Raw genomic sequence first — 17,948 nt, forward strand, 5'->3', positions numbered from 1 at the left:
CGCAGTAGAACGCAGTAGAACGCAGTAGAACCAGGAGGATAATTGTATTTTTCATTAGAATTTAACTACAAAGAGCAGAACAGGAGAAAATGGAACGCTAGAACCGAGTGCAACAGCATCATGACTCCATTTATAACTCATCTTTGGTAAAACACATGATGCCTAAAGCTGCTGTGTAATCCTCTCAAAACATAGACACACACACACACACACACACACACACACACACACACACACACACACAGAGGTGTCTGATTAAGTAATCGTCATAATGCTGTCTCCAGCTGCTGATGTGGGGGCAGAGACTGCAAGGGAATTCACTATACAGGGAATATAACTCCATGTCGTGGATTTAATATATTTTAAATCTAAAGTTCAGCTGACAAAGGTCAGTGAGGTCTACCAATAATCCAAAAGTCTGCTGGTTCAAATCTAGACAGGCAGTGTCCAGGGGCATGGATTACAGCAGAGCGCCACCACACCACTAATGACCGTCCAGGCTGTCCTCAGAAACTGAAGAAGAAACAATGCTATTTTGAATGTGCGCAGGAGCACGTGTACTGACTACATTTCTATGCTACGATCAGGACATGCTCAATAAATATGGCTTCAGTAGTGTATTAGAAACTATATTCATTTGACAGATTAAAGAAATCATTTTCAGTATCAGGAGGATCTGATGTTTTCATAAACCGTCACATCCTGCTGCTCAAGCTTCTGTGAGAGGCAAGCAGATGTTGACAGCTGCTAACAGTTGTTGCACAGATGAAGTCTGAGCTACTGTGAAAGGCTATTCCCTGTATATACTTTGTGCAGCAAAACTCTGGACTGTCCTGCAGAAGGCTTCATTTGCAATAATCCGGGGTCTTCAACCCATGCAGTCATATTGCAGTATTGTTCATTGTTATATTTTCTGCATAGTCTGCTATTTATTAGAGTTTCTGTTTATCAGGTTTTCCATGATATTATGTCCGATTACATACGTGTGTACGTACTTAAACCCTTAGTTTTCCTCAGTTCTTTGTTGTGTTGTTTGTCAGCCTGTGTGTTCCAGTTTGGATCATTTTACTCTGCTTCATCTCAGCTCTCTGGAATCGCTGCCTCATATAAATAAATGTTTTTGTTTATGTAAATGTGCTTTGGAGTCTGCATCTTGGGTCCTGGATTCTCCATAACCATGACATTATTGTGTTTTGGTATACTGGTCAATGAGTATTGTGTCTCATGGCTAAGAGCACACCTGTAACAGAGCTGTAAAAAGGCTATAGTCACATTTTGCTAAAAGAGTTTTGCAGATCAGAATGATGACCTTGCAGGCCAGACATGAACTCTGGAAAACAAACCCATGAATATTGATTCAAACTGGCAGATGTTGTATCAGTCAGCGAGTTAAAGCAGGGTCACTGCAAAATTAATAATAGTTTCAGCGAGAAACAGGACGGACATATTTGATTTCTGTCATGAATGGATCCAACTTTGCTCACCAGTATGTCGGTGTGTGTGAGGGAGCAAGAATGAGGGTGACTGTTGATTTCCATATTTACATAACTGCACGTCATGAAATAAGCACCAGGGCAGGACAGATGATTATGTCACAGGGCTAACACAATTCAGCTCAGTTCAATTTTATTTATACAGCCCCAAATCACAACAACAGTTGCCTCAATGCAATAGTGTGCAAATGGAAGAAAGCAGTCTTACATATTTGTTTAATATGTGCATTGAAGGACATGTCCTGGTCAAAAATGACTCCAAGGTTCCTCACAGTGTTACTGGAGGCCAAGGTAATGCCATCCAGAGTAAGAATCTGGTTAGATACCATATTTCTAAGATTTTCAGGGCCGAGTACAATAACCTCAGTTTGATCTGAAGTAAGAAGCAGAAAGTTAGCGGCCATCCAGGTCTTTATGTCTTTAAGACATTCCTGCAGTTTAACTAATTGGTGTGTGTTACCTGGCTTCATGGACAGATAGAGCTGGGTGTCATCTGCATAGCAGTGTAAATGTATGCTATGTCTTCTAATGATGCTGCCTAAGTGAAGCATGTATAATGTAAACAGAATTGGTCCTAGCACTGAACCCTGTGGAACTCCATAATTAACCTCAGTGTGTGAAGAGGACTCTCCATTTACATGAACAAATTGGAGTCTATTAGATAGATATGATACAAACCACTGCAGTGCAGTACCTGTAATACCTACAGCATGTTCCAATCGCTCTAATAGGATATTATGGTCGACAGTATGGAACGCTGAACTGAGGTCTAGCAGGACAAGCACAGAGATGAGTCCACTGTCAGAGGCCATAAGAAGATCATTTGTAACCTTCACTAAAGCTGTGAATAACACAGAGAGACATACAACCATTCACAATCACATTCACACCTATGGGCAGTTTAGATTCACCAAATAAGCTAACCCTACTAACTGCATGTCTTTGGACTGTGGGAGGAAGCCAGAGAGAACCCACACAAACACGGGGAGTACATGCAGATCCCACAGAGGAAGGTGAAGTGACAGTAATAACCACCATGCCACTGCCAATGCAAATTCTAGATGTAAAATGTATACATGAATTTCATTAAATAGTGACTTCCAAAATTAATTAAATTCACTTCATCGATTCTCTTCTGCTTATTGTTATCAGGGTCACAGGCACTGAATAACAACAGTAGTCACTTCAAAGTGCTTTGTTAGATAAACACCCTACAATAATAATGTGGGTCAATATAACATCAATAATATTTCCATTATTTTACATTAATTATGTTCATATTACATCAAAATTACAGCAGTACTAATGAACAAAGGGGAATAGAAAAGTTATCTTAGCAGCATCTAACTTACATTTAGCAATAGTACAACATAAAGAGCTATATTATAGTGAGGCAAGAATGACACTTCTGCAAGTCAGTCACCTGTCAGGGATGATGCACAATGATTCACAGCATCCCAGTGTACAGTTATGGACAGGTGAGTATATGAGCGTGTTGTATAAGGCCTTGGGCCTCTTGAGACAACTGCTGTGGTGATTTGGCGCATATAAATAAAACTGAATTGAACTCCATTGAATTGATAAATGTGTCCGCTTATTATTATTTTTATTATTATTGTTGTTGTTATTATTAGTATTATTATTATTATTACTTACTTACTTACTTACTTACTTGCTTACAATTATTATTAGTAATATTTAAAGTGCCTTAACAAAGGAATTTTCCAAATATGGGATAATGAAAATGCCATCTTATCTTAGTAATCTTTCTTCTCAAGCAGTAAACATTGGTTACTTTTCAATGAATGCTGTGTTTCCAGTCTATAACCAATAAGTTTCAGTGACCTGAACCGAACATTTGCTTCAGATATGAGATGTCAAAAATTAATCATAATAAACATCAAATGTTTAAAGGAATGGTGTTAAATCAAAAACATTCGTGCAGGTCAATGAAAACAGAAGCCAACTTTGTCATTTTGGTAAGTTTAGGGTTTGAAGTTGATCAGTGTACTGGAATGTGTAGCAGGGGTGAAATTGTTAAAATGGGAAATAATGCAACAGCAGAAAACTGTAGTTACATTAATATTTTTTGGGATGCTGTTTTTTTCCTTTTTTTCCAGGTGGGGGTTGTGTACTATCTAATTGTACACAACCCCCAGATTAGATGTACTATCTAATCTAATTGATGTGTATCTAATTTTCTGGTATTATAAATATGGAGGTGTCAATTTTTAACTTAAAGATTTAAACAAAAATGTTGCATTAAACGCTGAGGAATTGGATACATTTTTATACACAGTCCTAAAGTGCGGTTAAGTTCACTGAAATGTGAAACCTATTTCTTCATACATTAAGTAACTAAATGTCTGGAGATGATTCCACATGGGGTATTTGCTACGGCCAAGCCAACACATCAAACTCAGTGTTGTGTTCCTCAAACCATTCCTGAACCCTTTTTGCTTTGTGGCAGGACATCTTAACCTGCTGCCATCAGGTGGTACATGTTAATGTAACATGACCCAAGGTTTCCCAGTAGAACATTGCCCAAAGCGCCACACAGCTCCTCCTCTAGCTTGCTTTGTTCCCATTGTGTATCCAGGTGCCAGTTGTTCCCCAGGTAAATGACACACATGCACCCAGCAATGTTATGTAAAAGAAAACGTGACCTATCTGGCCACCTTCTACCAACCCAAAAAAGTTGATTCTGTTCATCTGGACATAGAGTTTTCAGTAGGAGAAATGTTTCGTCACTCATCCGAGTGACTTCTTCAGTCTCAGCTGACTGCAGGTTTCCCCAATCTTATAAACAGTACATTTGCACAATGTACCTCTGATCAATGTCCATGAGTACCATTCACAGAGAGTTGGGGAATGGCTGCAATCACAGCATTGTAAGATGGTGACAGATGTACCCTTAGGCCCCCTCCTCCATTCAGAGATGGTCTTTCCCTTTTCACGTAAATGGCCTCCTTGACTCTGCGCTCAAACCAGCGTTCCTCCCTGTCCAGGATGTGTACATCCTCATCACTGAAAGAGTGTCCACTGGCCTGTAGGTGTAAATAGACTGCAGAGTCCTGGCCTGACGAGGTAGCTCTTCTGTGTTGTAGCCAGAGGTTGTTTGGTTTCCCCGATGTATAAATCCTGGCAATCCTCCTGCACTTAACAGCGTACACTATGTTACTCTGTTTGTGTCGGGGGACCCGATCCTTGGGGTGGACCAGTTTTTGGTGCAGCGTGTTTTGGGGTTTAAAAGCCACAGAGACCCGGTGTTTAGAAAATGCGTCTCAGCTGTTCCGATATTCCTGACACGTACGGGATCACTACAGGTTTTCTCTTAGGCAGCGGTTGTCCTTCTCTCCTGGATCGGCTGGAGCTTTCTTTAGGAGCCTTTCCAGCTTTGACAAAAGTCCAGCTGGGATAACCACATTTACTCAGGGCCTTCTTGATGTTCTTCTGCCTCCCTGTCCGCTGTGTCAGTGGGGATGGTGTTCGCTCTGTGTTGTAGCGTCCTGATGACACCCAGTTTGTGCTCCAGTGGATGATGAGAGTCAAACCTTAAATACCGTAGGTTTACGGTACACATCAAGAACCAGCAACTTTTTGACAATTTGAGCTACAGTAGTGCATCTGTTGGCTCGGACTACACGGCCCAGCCTTCCCTCTCCTTGTGCATCAGTGAGTTTTGGTTACCCATGACCCTGTCACTGGTTCACCACTATTCTTCTTTGGAACACTTTTGATAGATACTGACCACTGCAGACCTGGAACATGAAAGCTGTAGTGTTAGAGATGCTCTGACCCAGTCATCTAGCCATCACACTTGCTCAAAGCTTTACACATACTCATTTTTGCTGATTTAAAAAATCAGCTTTGAGGACAAAATGCAAAAGCAAACACAAAAACCAAAGCACAAGCGCAAAGAGACTTACAAAATCAACACAGGGATTTTATTTTAGAAACATGAACGGGTAGAAATCGAGGCTGAAACCTGACTGCTCATTACTGCCTTGGTTACCTGTTGAAGTTCAGGGTCTTTCTGTTAGGCTGCGGTTGACTTTCACTCAGCTTTAACATCGCTCTGGGTGCTGGTGCACAGACATGCTTAACTGGGACCAGTGGATTTTCTTTCCCTTTCTGGTGAGGTCATGAACGCATCCACACACTTTCCCAACAGGTTATTAAACCCCAGCCAATCTGTCACCAGAATTAAGGGATGCATCCAGTGTGAGCTAACCACAGCCTATGGGATATTTGTTTATGTCCCCATGCACTTACCTAACATCCACCCACTCGCTCTTCAACAATGCCACACCAGGGTGTGTGCGAGCCAGGGTCCACCATAGCCTGTCCTCCAACTGCTGGTGCTGGTGCACCGCTGCCTGCTCCATGCACATGACGGACTGGGTACGAGAACGCCTGGGTTTCAGCATCACTTGTAAAGTGAGGACCCCGTATCCACAGCGTTGGAGATCATTGCAGGCTTTATTTCCAATCATGCTTTTCTAATTACAGTGCTGTCGGGATGCTTCAGCTTCTTCCCTCAGCCTGAGCTACCGGCTCATGTGTTCTGGTCAGCCTCCTTCACACCACACCCTTAACCCACTACTCCACCTCAGCTATGAATAGGGATGGGTACCGGTGTCCGGTGCCATGATGGCACCGGTTCTGACATAAACGGTAGTAACCAGACCGAAAAGCAGCGCATATTTCGGTGCTTTATTTCGGTGCTTTTTTTTCCTGAGCCAATTCTAGCCAATCATTTTACGTTTCTGAGGATAGTAGGCGGGTCCAGGTACATATGTTCTTTTAGAGCAGAGCTACAGATTAAAAATGCCCAAGGTGAAGCGGTCAAAGTCTGGCTGTACTTCACAGCAAAAGATGCAAACAGCAGCCTGCAACAAGTGCTTTAAGGTGATACTGTGATACTGTCAAAGGAGGTAACTCCTCGAATCCCATGAAACACCTGGCGACGCATAGCGGGTTTTTTTAAAGCCGAGAAATGCGCCGTGTTTGATAGCTTGCTGCGAGACCTCACACCGTGCACATCTACTGCGGGTGTGGTGCCTGTTATCGGACCTGGAATTAGCAACATCCCCCAAAAACCCGAAGAGCAGAGTCCTGGCCCCTAGCCCTGCCAGTGTAGCAGAAATGATGACGGATGATGATGGCAGCAGCAGCCGTTCTTCTTTGCATGAGTAGCTTAATGCTGTTCGTGTGTAATTTACGTTGAGTAGGCTAACCACATTATTACATTAATGCATGTAACTAGCAAACACCGTCATAGTTACATGCGGCTGTCTTCTTGTTTGATGGCAGATACTCCCTTCACCCTGGCCAAAAAGGCTAAAATGACCAAAGAAAAAGTGGAAAATAGTTAAACATGAGAGGTTTTTGGACAAAGTTTGTGTTTTTTCCATTGTTTAAGCACTGCTTCCAGCCAAGAGTGATACCATAGATGCCCTATAGCTACAGAAAAGGCTTACATTGTTGTCTTTTTACAAAAAAACAGCTAAACATGAGAGGTTTTTGGACAAAGTTTGTGTTTTTTCCATTGTTTAAGCACTGCTTCCAGCCAAGAGTGATACCATATATGCCTTATAGCTGCAGAAAAGGCTAACATTGTTATCTTTTTACAAAAAAAAACAGCTAAACATGAGAGGTTTTTGGACCAATTTTGTGTTCTCCATTCTTTAAGCACCGGTTTGAGCACTGTTTAAGCACCGGCACCGTTTCAAAAGTACCGGTTTGGCACCGGTATCGGATAAAACCTAAACGATACCCATCCCTAGCTATGAACATAACCAACAATTGAAATTCAAAATACTGAGTCGCCACTTTACCTCCTGCTTTTACCTCCTTATGCAGAGGCAGGGTATATCCTGGACAGGTCACCAGTCCACCACAGCAGATGCACAAAAAGACAGACAGCTGCACACTCCCAAATCCACACCTATGGAAAATTTAGTATAAACAGTCCCTAACATTTATGTCTTTGGGCTGTGGGATAAAACTGGAGTTTCTGGACAGAATCCATGCAAGCCCACAGATGAACTGTTAGCTAAAATGGACAGCTGTTATACTCGGAAAGCTTAAAGTAGGGGAGGAACTGCAGAAAAAGGCTGCAACAGTTACAGGCTAACTGCCAGCATAGTTAAAACCTATGCATAATATTACGAAAGCTGGAAGTGCAGGGTTAATAGTTAAAGTGTAAACAAAATGATTTGTGAGCTGAGATGGTTGGCCTTGGTAGATGCACGCAACCTTTTCCATGAATTTGATTAAAAATGCCACGGGTAGAACAACGTGTCTGAATAAAGCAGTGAGAGCTCAGGTTGAAAAGTAATTTTGTTCCCCTATGAATCAAAATGTAAGTAAATGTTTCCGCCTATGCACGTTCACTCAGTTTGTGCTACGGCTTAATGCTAATTGATGCAGAGAGACGTTAATCATCTGTTATGCAGCATACTGGAAATGACATCTCTTCAAAGTAAATGCCTTCAGAGTCTCATCACATCATAATTAATTGAGGAGTTTGTCTGTTGAGTAAAACTAAAGCCCCTTTCACTTATGAACTTTATGCCGTCTGGAATCATTTCCAGTGCTGGAAACGCAGAAGAGGACAAGAAACAGGTCATCTTCATAAGTGTTTGTGATAAATCCTGTTAGGTAGAACTTTTAGAAACCAGAGAGGTGCTGCATTAAAAAAGCATCACTGAGAAATTCTAATGACTTTACTGCCACAAACTTGTTACAAACTATAGCTGCATCGGCACTGATCCAGTGTTGTAGTTGACACATTGGTGCAGGTATGCATGTCATGTGTCATTGATGCAGAGGACTCTGTCTTCATATGTTTTAGTTTATATTTGCTCGGTGTCATTTTAGTTCCTATGTTTGCTGTTTATGAATGTTATACCATCAATTTGCTGTTATGCAACTAAAGAAGTTTTTGTATGAAGTCACTTTATTCAAGCAACCAAAGAGAAGTGATGGGCTATAATATGTGATCTCTCTTCACACAGCGGGACTGAACTGAAAAGGAATTGACTTTAGCAGCTTGCCTGCCTCTGCAGCTATACTTAGTGTTACCATAGCAACACCTCCCATCTGTCACCAGCACATGCTTTTAACGACAGACCATAATAATATGCAAACCCACTCACAGCCAACGCAGTGCCACCATGGTAATGAGAGGATGGCTTGAGTTTATCTCATCAAACATATGAGGCCATGTGCAGTACTTTAATGTACCTTGATGTACTCATGAGTATGTGGACGGTTATATATTCAAATATATTCAGTAATATATTATAATTGTTTCTGATCTATAATCTCTGATTAGCACTGATCCTTCATGTATTATGTATGTACATGTATGTAACAGACCTGTAACACCAAATACAGGTTACTGTAGAAGCAGACTTGCTTTAACTAGAGTGATTGTCAAATTCTAAATTGGGGATAAAGTATCAGAATTTCAGGAGCAGGACCACACCTCCAAATATGCTCCTTCCAGTTCTCATCTACAGTCAGGTCCATAAATATTGGGACATCGACACAATTCTAACATTTTTGGCTCTATACAACACCACAATGGATTCCAAATGAAACAAACAAGATGTGCTTTAACTGCAGAGTGTCAGCTTTTATTTGAGGGTATTTACATCCAAATCAGGTGAACAGTATAGGAATTATGACAGTTTGTATATGTGCCTCCCACTTCTCAAGGGACCAAAAGTAATGGGACAATTGGCTTCTCAGCTGTTCCATGGCCAGGTGTGTGTTATTCCCTCATTACCCCAATTACAATGAACAAATAAAAGGTCCAGAGTTCATTTCAAGTGTGCTGTTTGCTTTTTGAACCTGTTGCTGTCAACTGCCAGGATGAGATCCAAAGAGCTGTCACTACCAGTGAAGCAAGCCATCGTTAGGCTGAAAAAACAAAACAAACCCATCAGAGAGATTGCAAAAACATCAGGCGTGGCCAAAACAACTGTTTAGAACATTCCCAAAAAGAAGGAACGCACTGGTGAACTCAGCAACACCAAAAGACCCGAAACAACTGTGGTGGATGACCAAAGAATCCTTTCCCTGGTGAAGAAAACACCCTTCACAACAGTTGGCCAGATCAAGAACACTCTCTAGGAGGCAGGTGTATGTGCGTCAGAGTCAACAATCAAGAGAAGACTCCACCAGTGTGAATACAGAGGGTTCACCACAAGATGTAAACCTTTGGTGAGCCCCAGAAACAGGAAGGCCAGATTAGAGTTTGCCAAACGACATCTGAAAAAGCCATCGCAGTTCTGGAACAACATCCTATGGACAGATGAGACCAACATCAACTTGTACCAGAGTGATGGGAAGAGAAGAGTATGGAGAAGGAAAGGAACTGCTCATGATCCTAAGCATACCACCTCATCAGTGAAGCATTGTGGTGGAAGTGTCATGGCGTGGGCATGCATGGCTGACAGTGGAACTGGTTCTCTTGTATTTATTGATGATGTGACTGCTGACAAAAGCAGCACGATGAATTCTGAAGTGTTTCGGGCAATATTATCTGCTCATATTCAGACAAATGCTTCAAAACTCATTGGACGGCGCTTCACAGTGCAGGTGGACAACGACCCAAAGCATACTGCAAAAGCAACCAAAGAGTTTTTGAAGGGAAAGAAGGGGACTGTTTTGCAATGGCCAAGTCAATCACCTGACCTGAATCCGATTGAGCATGTATTTCACTTGCTGAAGACAAAACTGAAGGGAAAATGCCCCAAGAACAAGCAGGAACTGAAGACTGTTGCAGTAGAGGCCTGGCAGAGCATCACCAGGGATGAAACCCGGCGTCTGGTGATGTCTGTGTTCCAGACTTCAGGCTGTGATTGACTGTAAAGGATTTGCAACCAAGTATTAAAAAATGAATGTTTGATTTATGGTTCTTATTCTGTCCCATTACTTTTGGTCCCTCAAGAAGTGGGAGGCACATTTGCAAACTGTTGTAATTCCTACACCGTTCACCTGATTTGGATGTAAATACCCTCAAATAAAAGCTGACACTCTGCAGTTAAAGCACGTCTTGTTCGTTTCATTTGGAATCCATTGTGGTGGTGTATAGAGCCAAAAATGTTAGAATTGTGTCGATGTCCCAATATTTATGGACCTGACTGTATATATGTTCCCCCAGTTCTACAAGCTGTTCATTCTCATTTACGTGCCCCACCCTCCCTGCCTTGTTAAATTCTTTAATTTCTTCACTTCTATTTAGTACACAGGGATCTGCCAGGCCCGGTCAAGGTCTTCCCCAAACCGCAGCTCAATTCTTGTCCAAGCCATTCACCTTTACCTACTAAAACGCTATCAAACCTCAAATGAGGACGTGGGCCCAGTGAGGGGAAACACATATTTGAGATACCAAGTTAAAACTGTGACTTTTCTCATAGAGAGTTACTCCCTGCTGTGTTTTCAGTGTTATTAACTGAGTAACTGTGATGTAGATTAAACCATCCGGACCCTTGCTAAGCTGACACGAAATTAAATGAAATTTATAATGTTAACAGCTTCCAATCAGAAGCAGCCTGTCCACCTCCAGTAACCCCCACCCTTGCTTAAGTATTTCCTGTATATGCATCAGTAAGAAGAGCTGTTTTTCACTATCAGAACTGGTTAGTGCACCAGGTATGCTTTCTTTTCCTTTAGAACCTCGTACTGCTAAGCACACCACAGCAGTGACAGGAGCACTTTCATCCATGATTCACACCAATGTCTGCTTTGTGAGATTCTGCAGGAAAGCAGTCCTGTTCTTCAGATAGCCCTCTTTGACTCTGTCATCCTCCTCTGGGTGTCACTGTGTGACATCCATGTGTATCCACCTACCTATTAGCCTGAACTCTCGCAGACTTCCTTTATGCACGTAGGTCACTGCTGCTCATTGGAAAGAATGCAAACCCATAAGCTATGCCGTCATTTTCATCTTAATTATGAGATTTTAGTACATTGGACTTTTGAATTGACTTCATGTTTTTTTATCCAAGTATGTTTTTTTGAATTTCCGCTCCATTATAAGCACAAAATGAATTACAACTACATGTATGTTTCCTCAGAGAGCTACAACTGGGCTAAGGAGGGCAACACCTGAGCTAACAGACGCTAACCACGACAACGGTAGCTCCAGCAGCAATAACCCCGTCTGCCCTCCCTCTCCCCCACCGCTAGTCAGTCCAGTTACCATGGAGATGAGCTCATCAGCACCGCTAAGAGACATGGAAAGAGAGAGCCTTTTTAGCTGCCACAACCAGGAAGAGGACCAACTATGTTTTCCTGGGGTCCATAGGGTGGAAGACGAGGCTGTAGGAGGAGAAAATAGGAAAGGAGATGAGTGTGACTATCTCATTTTTGAGATGGGAGATGAGAAAGGAAGAGACGTCAGTGAAAGTGAAGGAGGAGAGGATGAAGGGAGAGGGGAAATAGAGGGAGAAATCGAAAGAAGAGAAATAGAGACAGAGGATGAAGACAGAGGGAGAATCAAGGGAGAAGATGGAAACGAAAAAGAAACAGAGAGTGATAGCTGGGAAAGAAGAGAGATAGAGGGAGACGATGAAACCAGAGAGAATACAGAGGGTAGGGAGGTGGGGGGTGGAGAAGAGGGAGAAGATCCAGGAACGAAAGACACAAAAGAAGAGGATAGCTGGATCAGAGGAATAGAGGAAGAGGCAAAAGAAGATGTCCTTTCAGATCTCCTCTTCCCCTCAGACAGTCTGCTGTATCCTTCACCATCTGAGCCACTAGGCGCCACCTCACATCCTCTGGAGGCCGTGTCACAAGAAGTTTGGGGTCCCGACTTCACCATCAGGGATGACCTCAGTGACAGCCACCTCAGTGACTGCCTCCAAGCAGAGCGTGTCATCGTGTACTCAGACAGCGATGCAGGTGAGGACCAGTGGTCAGCTTTTGCCCCCTCTGACATCACCAGCCAGATCGAAGAGGAAAGGAAGAAAGATGCAAGATCTGAAGAAGAGGAGAAGGTCAAAAGAGAGGAAGAAGACAATGAAGTCAAAGCAGATGCAAAAAATCAAGAGCAGAAGAGAGAGGTGGAGGTGGGGGAGTACAGGGTGGGAAGAAAGGATGATGATGAAGACCAGATGAGGTTGAGGAGAGATCTTTTCCTACGGTCTCCTTCAGTCAGCTCCACAGCGAGCTCCACAGACCCCGAGAAGAAGGTGAGTTTGCTGTTTATATGTAGCCTGATGCAGAGACACGGGGGTGTTTTCTTTGTGCTTTTAACTTGGTTTAACACTTTTCACCAGACATTTAACAGAGATGAATTATGACAACAAAATATGTTCGCCAAAATGCAATAAGCTCCCCCTAACTTAAGCTATCTCTAAAAAGAAAAGCCTAAACTTAAACCAGAGCAGGTATAGGCACACATGGGGCTTTATAAACTCTGGTCTTAACAGAGTGCCTGTCAGTTAGCCAATAGTGGATGGAGCTGTGTCTCTGTCACTCATCTGTTACAGTTTCTGACACTTTTCATCTGTACCACCCAAAACTGCACTATCAGTGTCTGATAGAGGAAGCTGCAACATGTGCAATGACTGTAAGAGCCTTGAACCCATCACCCAGCATTAGCACTCGTAGTTTGCATCAGAATTCTAGGACATTAATTCAAGCATCAACTAAAGCGAACTATGCAGTTATAACACAGACAAATCTCAGAAGTATTCATTGCTGCGTTATAACAAAAGATGTCCATTTTAACAAGAAAAGGGAATAAAGATCATCGCTGCCACCTTGTGTCCAAACTGTGCAACCACAGCTGAAAGTGATAGCATAGCCCACTCAAAGGTGACATGAAAAGGCTAATTTACACTGTGGATCCCTGCTCTCAAATACTGTCATAGGTTTAACACTGACAGTGAAGCTGGATTTAAAAATACGTGTTTGAAGTTTTTAGAACAAGTTTAGCGCTGTCTTGTACCAATACAGAACGTGATGTCACTGAGTTGGTTGGTTGCTGCTAATAGACTTAGATTAGTTTCTGTTAGCTAACTAGTAACAGAACCATTAACTCATTAAAACTAAAAATCAGTCTATATCTATATCAGTTTTATACGAAACCAAGGACATGCTGTCCATTTCTCTCTGTCCTGTAGGGTTTTTATGAGAGAGAAGACAAATATGTTGTAAGTTTTCACAGTTTATTATGAAAACGGTTAAAATTTCAAATGAGTTTCACATGGTGCCATGGACCTCGGTCTCTCTGGCTCAGAGACAAAAGGCTGTGTGTCTTTCTGCTCGCTCAGGAGACCCAAACGAACAAAGAGCCCCACACTCAGACACTAATGCTTTTATTATGTGTGATGAACAGGGCTCTAAGGTGATTGGTCAAAGTTGGAGGAAAGCCACAGTTCTATTTATCGGGCTGAGATCCAGCACTTTGGCTCATGTTTTTTCTTCTGCAGCTTTCTGGGCATCTCCTTATTTGGAGATGCCACTTCATCCATCACCATGGCAACCACCTCTTGTCCTCCATCAGGTCTGATGTATGGCCTTGTTGTCTTGTAGGTACTACAACCTCGTCCACACTCTTGTGACGGGGTCTTAGTCTGTCGCTATCAGAGTGAATCCAAAACTGTTCTGCAATACACTGTGAGCAGTATTAGACAAAACACAGATATGTGATGCTAATTATGAGATATTAGCCTTACAGATAGAAATAAATCCCAACAGTCCTTTAAACAGTAAGTGTTTTTTTGTTGTTTAACTAACTGCACTGAAACTGGAAACGCCACCTGTTAACCTTAACGTTTGGGTTTATAAAGCACTTTATGAATGAAAACAGTCTGGAGGAGAGCCTGTCTGAGTCATGTGACAGATGGTTCACCTGACCAACACCTGACTGACATGCCCGGCCTGGCTGTCGGACTCTAGCTGAGTCAAAATGTCACTGGCTGTTTGCTAGAATGCTTAACCTAACCCCACATTTAATCTCTCCTGTCAGGTCCCTGTAGATTTCTGCGTGCATGAAGAGACCCAAAGTGAAAACGTCTCTACTGAGCATGTGGACTTTCTTTTGGCCCGTCAGCAGTGGAAGAAGATGGAGGAAGAGGTCAAAGGTCAGCCTATCCCAAAACCGGGACTGAGAGCTCAGGGGAGCTTCCAGGGCACCCACTCGTCACTGTATCCCCCCACTCGCAGTCCCCGGCTCAAACACAGGTAAATCTTCACCCTGAAGTCTTAGTCATCCTAACCGTAAATAATTTCTACTACAGCCTTCGTTGAAGTTTCAAGGACTCAGCCTAAAATTGCGTCACACAATTTATAGTGCTAACAGACGCTGTAGAGTGACAGTGGAATAGTTTTCAGGGCTCATGCCCAGTCGTAAAACAAAGAACAATGCACCACATTAACAAGATGAGTCCTTCAGCCAACATAGTGCACTTAGCAAGTAGCTAGAACGCTGTAGGTTTCACATCGTTCTGAACTTGAGTGTGGTTTCCTCCTGTCCTATACAAGGGAAATTCAAATCCCCATGCCCAGGGAACCTCCTCTGTCCTCCACCCTGTCCCCTAGCTCAGAGGACTCAGGTCTGGATGATTCGTCATACCGCAGCACCCTGGAGGAGCCTGAGACTGCAGTGGAGAGAGAGATCCGATTGACTCTAGAGAGAGAGGAACGACACCGCAGGGAGAGGGGGATGATTGCACATGGCCTCCCAATACCCAGGTACACAGCCAAAAAGTCCAAGTCTACCACTACACACCAGCAGTAATTGGCTCTGCTGTATTGTGCAATCATAAAAACTCACATAGCAACAGAATGCAGTCCTTATGATCTCAAAGGCACTTAAATGCACTCTCAACTGTCACAAGCTCTGGGTAGTAACCAAAAGAATGACATTATACAAGCGGCAGAAGTGAGCTTTCTTCGAAGGGCTGCTGGCCTCTCCCTTAAAAATAGGGTGAGGAGTTCAGATTGAGCGGGGCAGAGTAGAGCCGCTACTCCTCCACATTGAAAGCAGCCTATTGAGGTGGATGCCTCACTGGAGAGGTCTTTCAGACATGTCCTATAAGGAGCAGGCCACAGGGCGGACTCAGGACATGCTGGAGAGATTACAACTCTTATATGTTGTGGGAATGTCTCGATGTTCCTACGGATAAGCTGGAGGAGGTGGCTGAGGTGTAGAGGGAAGTCTGGGCAGCCTTGATGACGGATGGATGGATGGATATATGGATGGATGGGTGGATGGCTAGATAAATGGATATATGGAAAGATGAATGGATGGATGGATGGATGGATATATGGATGGATTGATGGATGGATGGGTGGATGGCTAGATAAATGGATATATGGAAAGATGAATGGATGGATGGATGGATAAATGGATATATGGAAAGATGAATGGATGGATGGATGGATGGATGGATGGATAAATGATGGCTAGATAAATGGGTAGAAGGATGGATGGATATAAGGAAAGATGGATGGATGGATGGATGGATGGATGGATGGATGGATAAATGATGGCTAGATAAATGGGTAGAAGGATGGATGGATATAAGGAAAGATGGATGGATGGATGGATGGATGGATGGATGGATATAAGGAAAGATGGATGGATGGATGGCTATATGGATGGATGGATGGGTGGATGGATATATGGATGGATGGATGGCTGGATGGATATATGGATGGACGGATGGGTGAATGGATGGATGGCTAGATAAATGGATGGATATATGGATGGATGGATGGATGGATATATGGATGGATGGATGATGGCTAGATAAATGGGTAGAAGGATGGATGGATATAAGGAAAGATGGATGGATGGATGGATGGATGGATGGATGGATATAAGGAAAGATGGATGGATGGATGGCTATATGGATGGATGGATGGGTGGATGGATATATGGATGGATGGATGGCTGGATGGATATATGGATGGACGGATGGGTGAATGGATGGATGGCTAGATAAATGGATGGATATATGGATGGATGGATGGATGGATATATGGATGGATGGATGATGGCTAGATAAATGGGTAGATGATGGATGGATATATGGATGGGTGAATGGATGGATGGATGGATGGATGGATATATGGATGGATGGCTAGATAAATGCATAGATGGATAGATTTATGGATGGATGGATGATGGATATATGGATGGATGGATAGATATATGGATAAAGTTACGTTGAAACCAAGCACACCATTGTTTTTCTTGTGACATTACCAATAAGTTTGATGTGTCACATGGCCCTCTTCCTACTGAAAAAACAAAAGTTGTATCCAAGATGTCCGACTTCTAAATGGCCACCATGGTCACCACCCATCTTGAGGAGTTTGCCCCCTCACATAAACTAATGTGCCACAAACAGGACTTTAATATCACCAACCATTCCCATTTTATTACGGTGTATCCATATAAATGGCCCACCCTGTAGATAGAATTGAAGATTAACTATAAGGAGTAGGAACTGGGTTTTTTTCTGATTGCAGGGTATTCAAGTTTGGGGAATGCCCTGTTAGAACTAGATTTTTCAAGTGATTTTGATGGACCTGAGTGTGAAATAAGGACACTGCCCTTTTGTATGTGCTTGTCAGTCATAAAGTGTCTACATTTTTGTCTATTTTACTTTATTGGAGGCCACCTTTTACAATATCTATATAATATTAATTTTATTCAATGAGAAACTGAAACGATAAACTCATCATGAAAGTGTTTACTGAGGCCATGGATCAAGCATGCTGGCTCTTGACTTACCTCCTGCTGGCCATTAGAAAACATGCAGGTTAGCAGCACTTTCACATCGATGTTCATTTTTACGCAGACCCCTAATAAAAGTTGACATTAAAGTTGCCATGGTGTCTGTGATAGCAAGCATTTGTCTATTTATTTCTCTTCTTTAAGCTCTGGTTTGGCTTCCATCAAATGTAACTGTTAGTGTCCCAGTGAAGGTTGTACATGTTTGATTATTGCTGGGCAGGTAATCATTTGATTAAGCTTTTAAAAAGTGAAATCTAATTAAAATTGCTGTCTGTACCCATCACCCTACAACCAAAATAAGCCAACCTATTGAGTTAAAAGAAGTGCATGGGACAGTGATAGTTCTACTGTAGAAACACATTTTAGACAGAACTAGAAAGCGAAAATTTCGGAAGAAATTTTAAGTGTGCCTATGCCGCTGCTAATCAGTGTAGTTTGCCATTCATACGGCTACAGAGAGCAAAACTCAGCAGAGCAGCCATTCTCCACCATGAACTATGGTAAAAACAAACACCGCTCACGCTTCACAGATGACAGCTTACAGTTTTGTGTAAAGATGAATTTACTTCATACAGCGCCGATTTGCAGACGCTGTGCACAGAGGTTCATGAGCAGAAGGAGCAGAAGGTTCATGAGCAGAAGGAGCAGAAGGTTCATGAGCAGAAGACCCATTGTACCACGGC

At 42.6% G+C, this 17,948-nt stretch overlaps 1 protein-coding gene across 6 annotated transcripts in view; it reads left to right on the forward strand.

The window, feature by feature from the left end:
• Positions 1–17,948, forward strand: part of LOC134617400 (uncharacterized) — a 42,882-nt gene that overhangs the window by 13,831 nt on the left and 11,103 nt on the right. For 5 of the 6 annotated variants that reach the window (XM_063462630.1, XM_063462629.1, XM_063462626.1 and 2 more), the window contains exons 2-4: positions 11,588–12,703; positions 14,488–14,702; positions 15,003–15,212. In XM_063462630.1, coding sequence (XP_063318700.1) covers positions 11,714–12,703; positions 14,488–14,702; positions 15,003–15,212 — 1,415 coding nt within the window. In that variant the 5' untranslated portion in view covers positions 11,588–11,713. The remainder of the gene's footprint in view (positions 1–11,587; positions 12,704–14,487; positions 14,703–15,002; positions 15,213–17,948) is intronic. The other variant, XM_063462627.1, reaches the window with a different exon arrangement.

This window comes from Pelmatolapia mariae, linkage group LG18 (genome assembly GCF_036321145.2).
Source record: "Pelmatolapia mariae isolate MD_Pm_ZW linkage group LG18, Pm_UMD_F_2, whole genome shotgun sequence".
NCBI classification, from domain to species: Eukaryota; Metazoa; Chordata; class Actinopteri; order Cichliformes; family Cichlidae; genus Pelmatolapia; species Pelmatolapia mariae.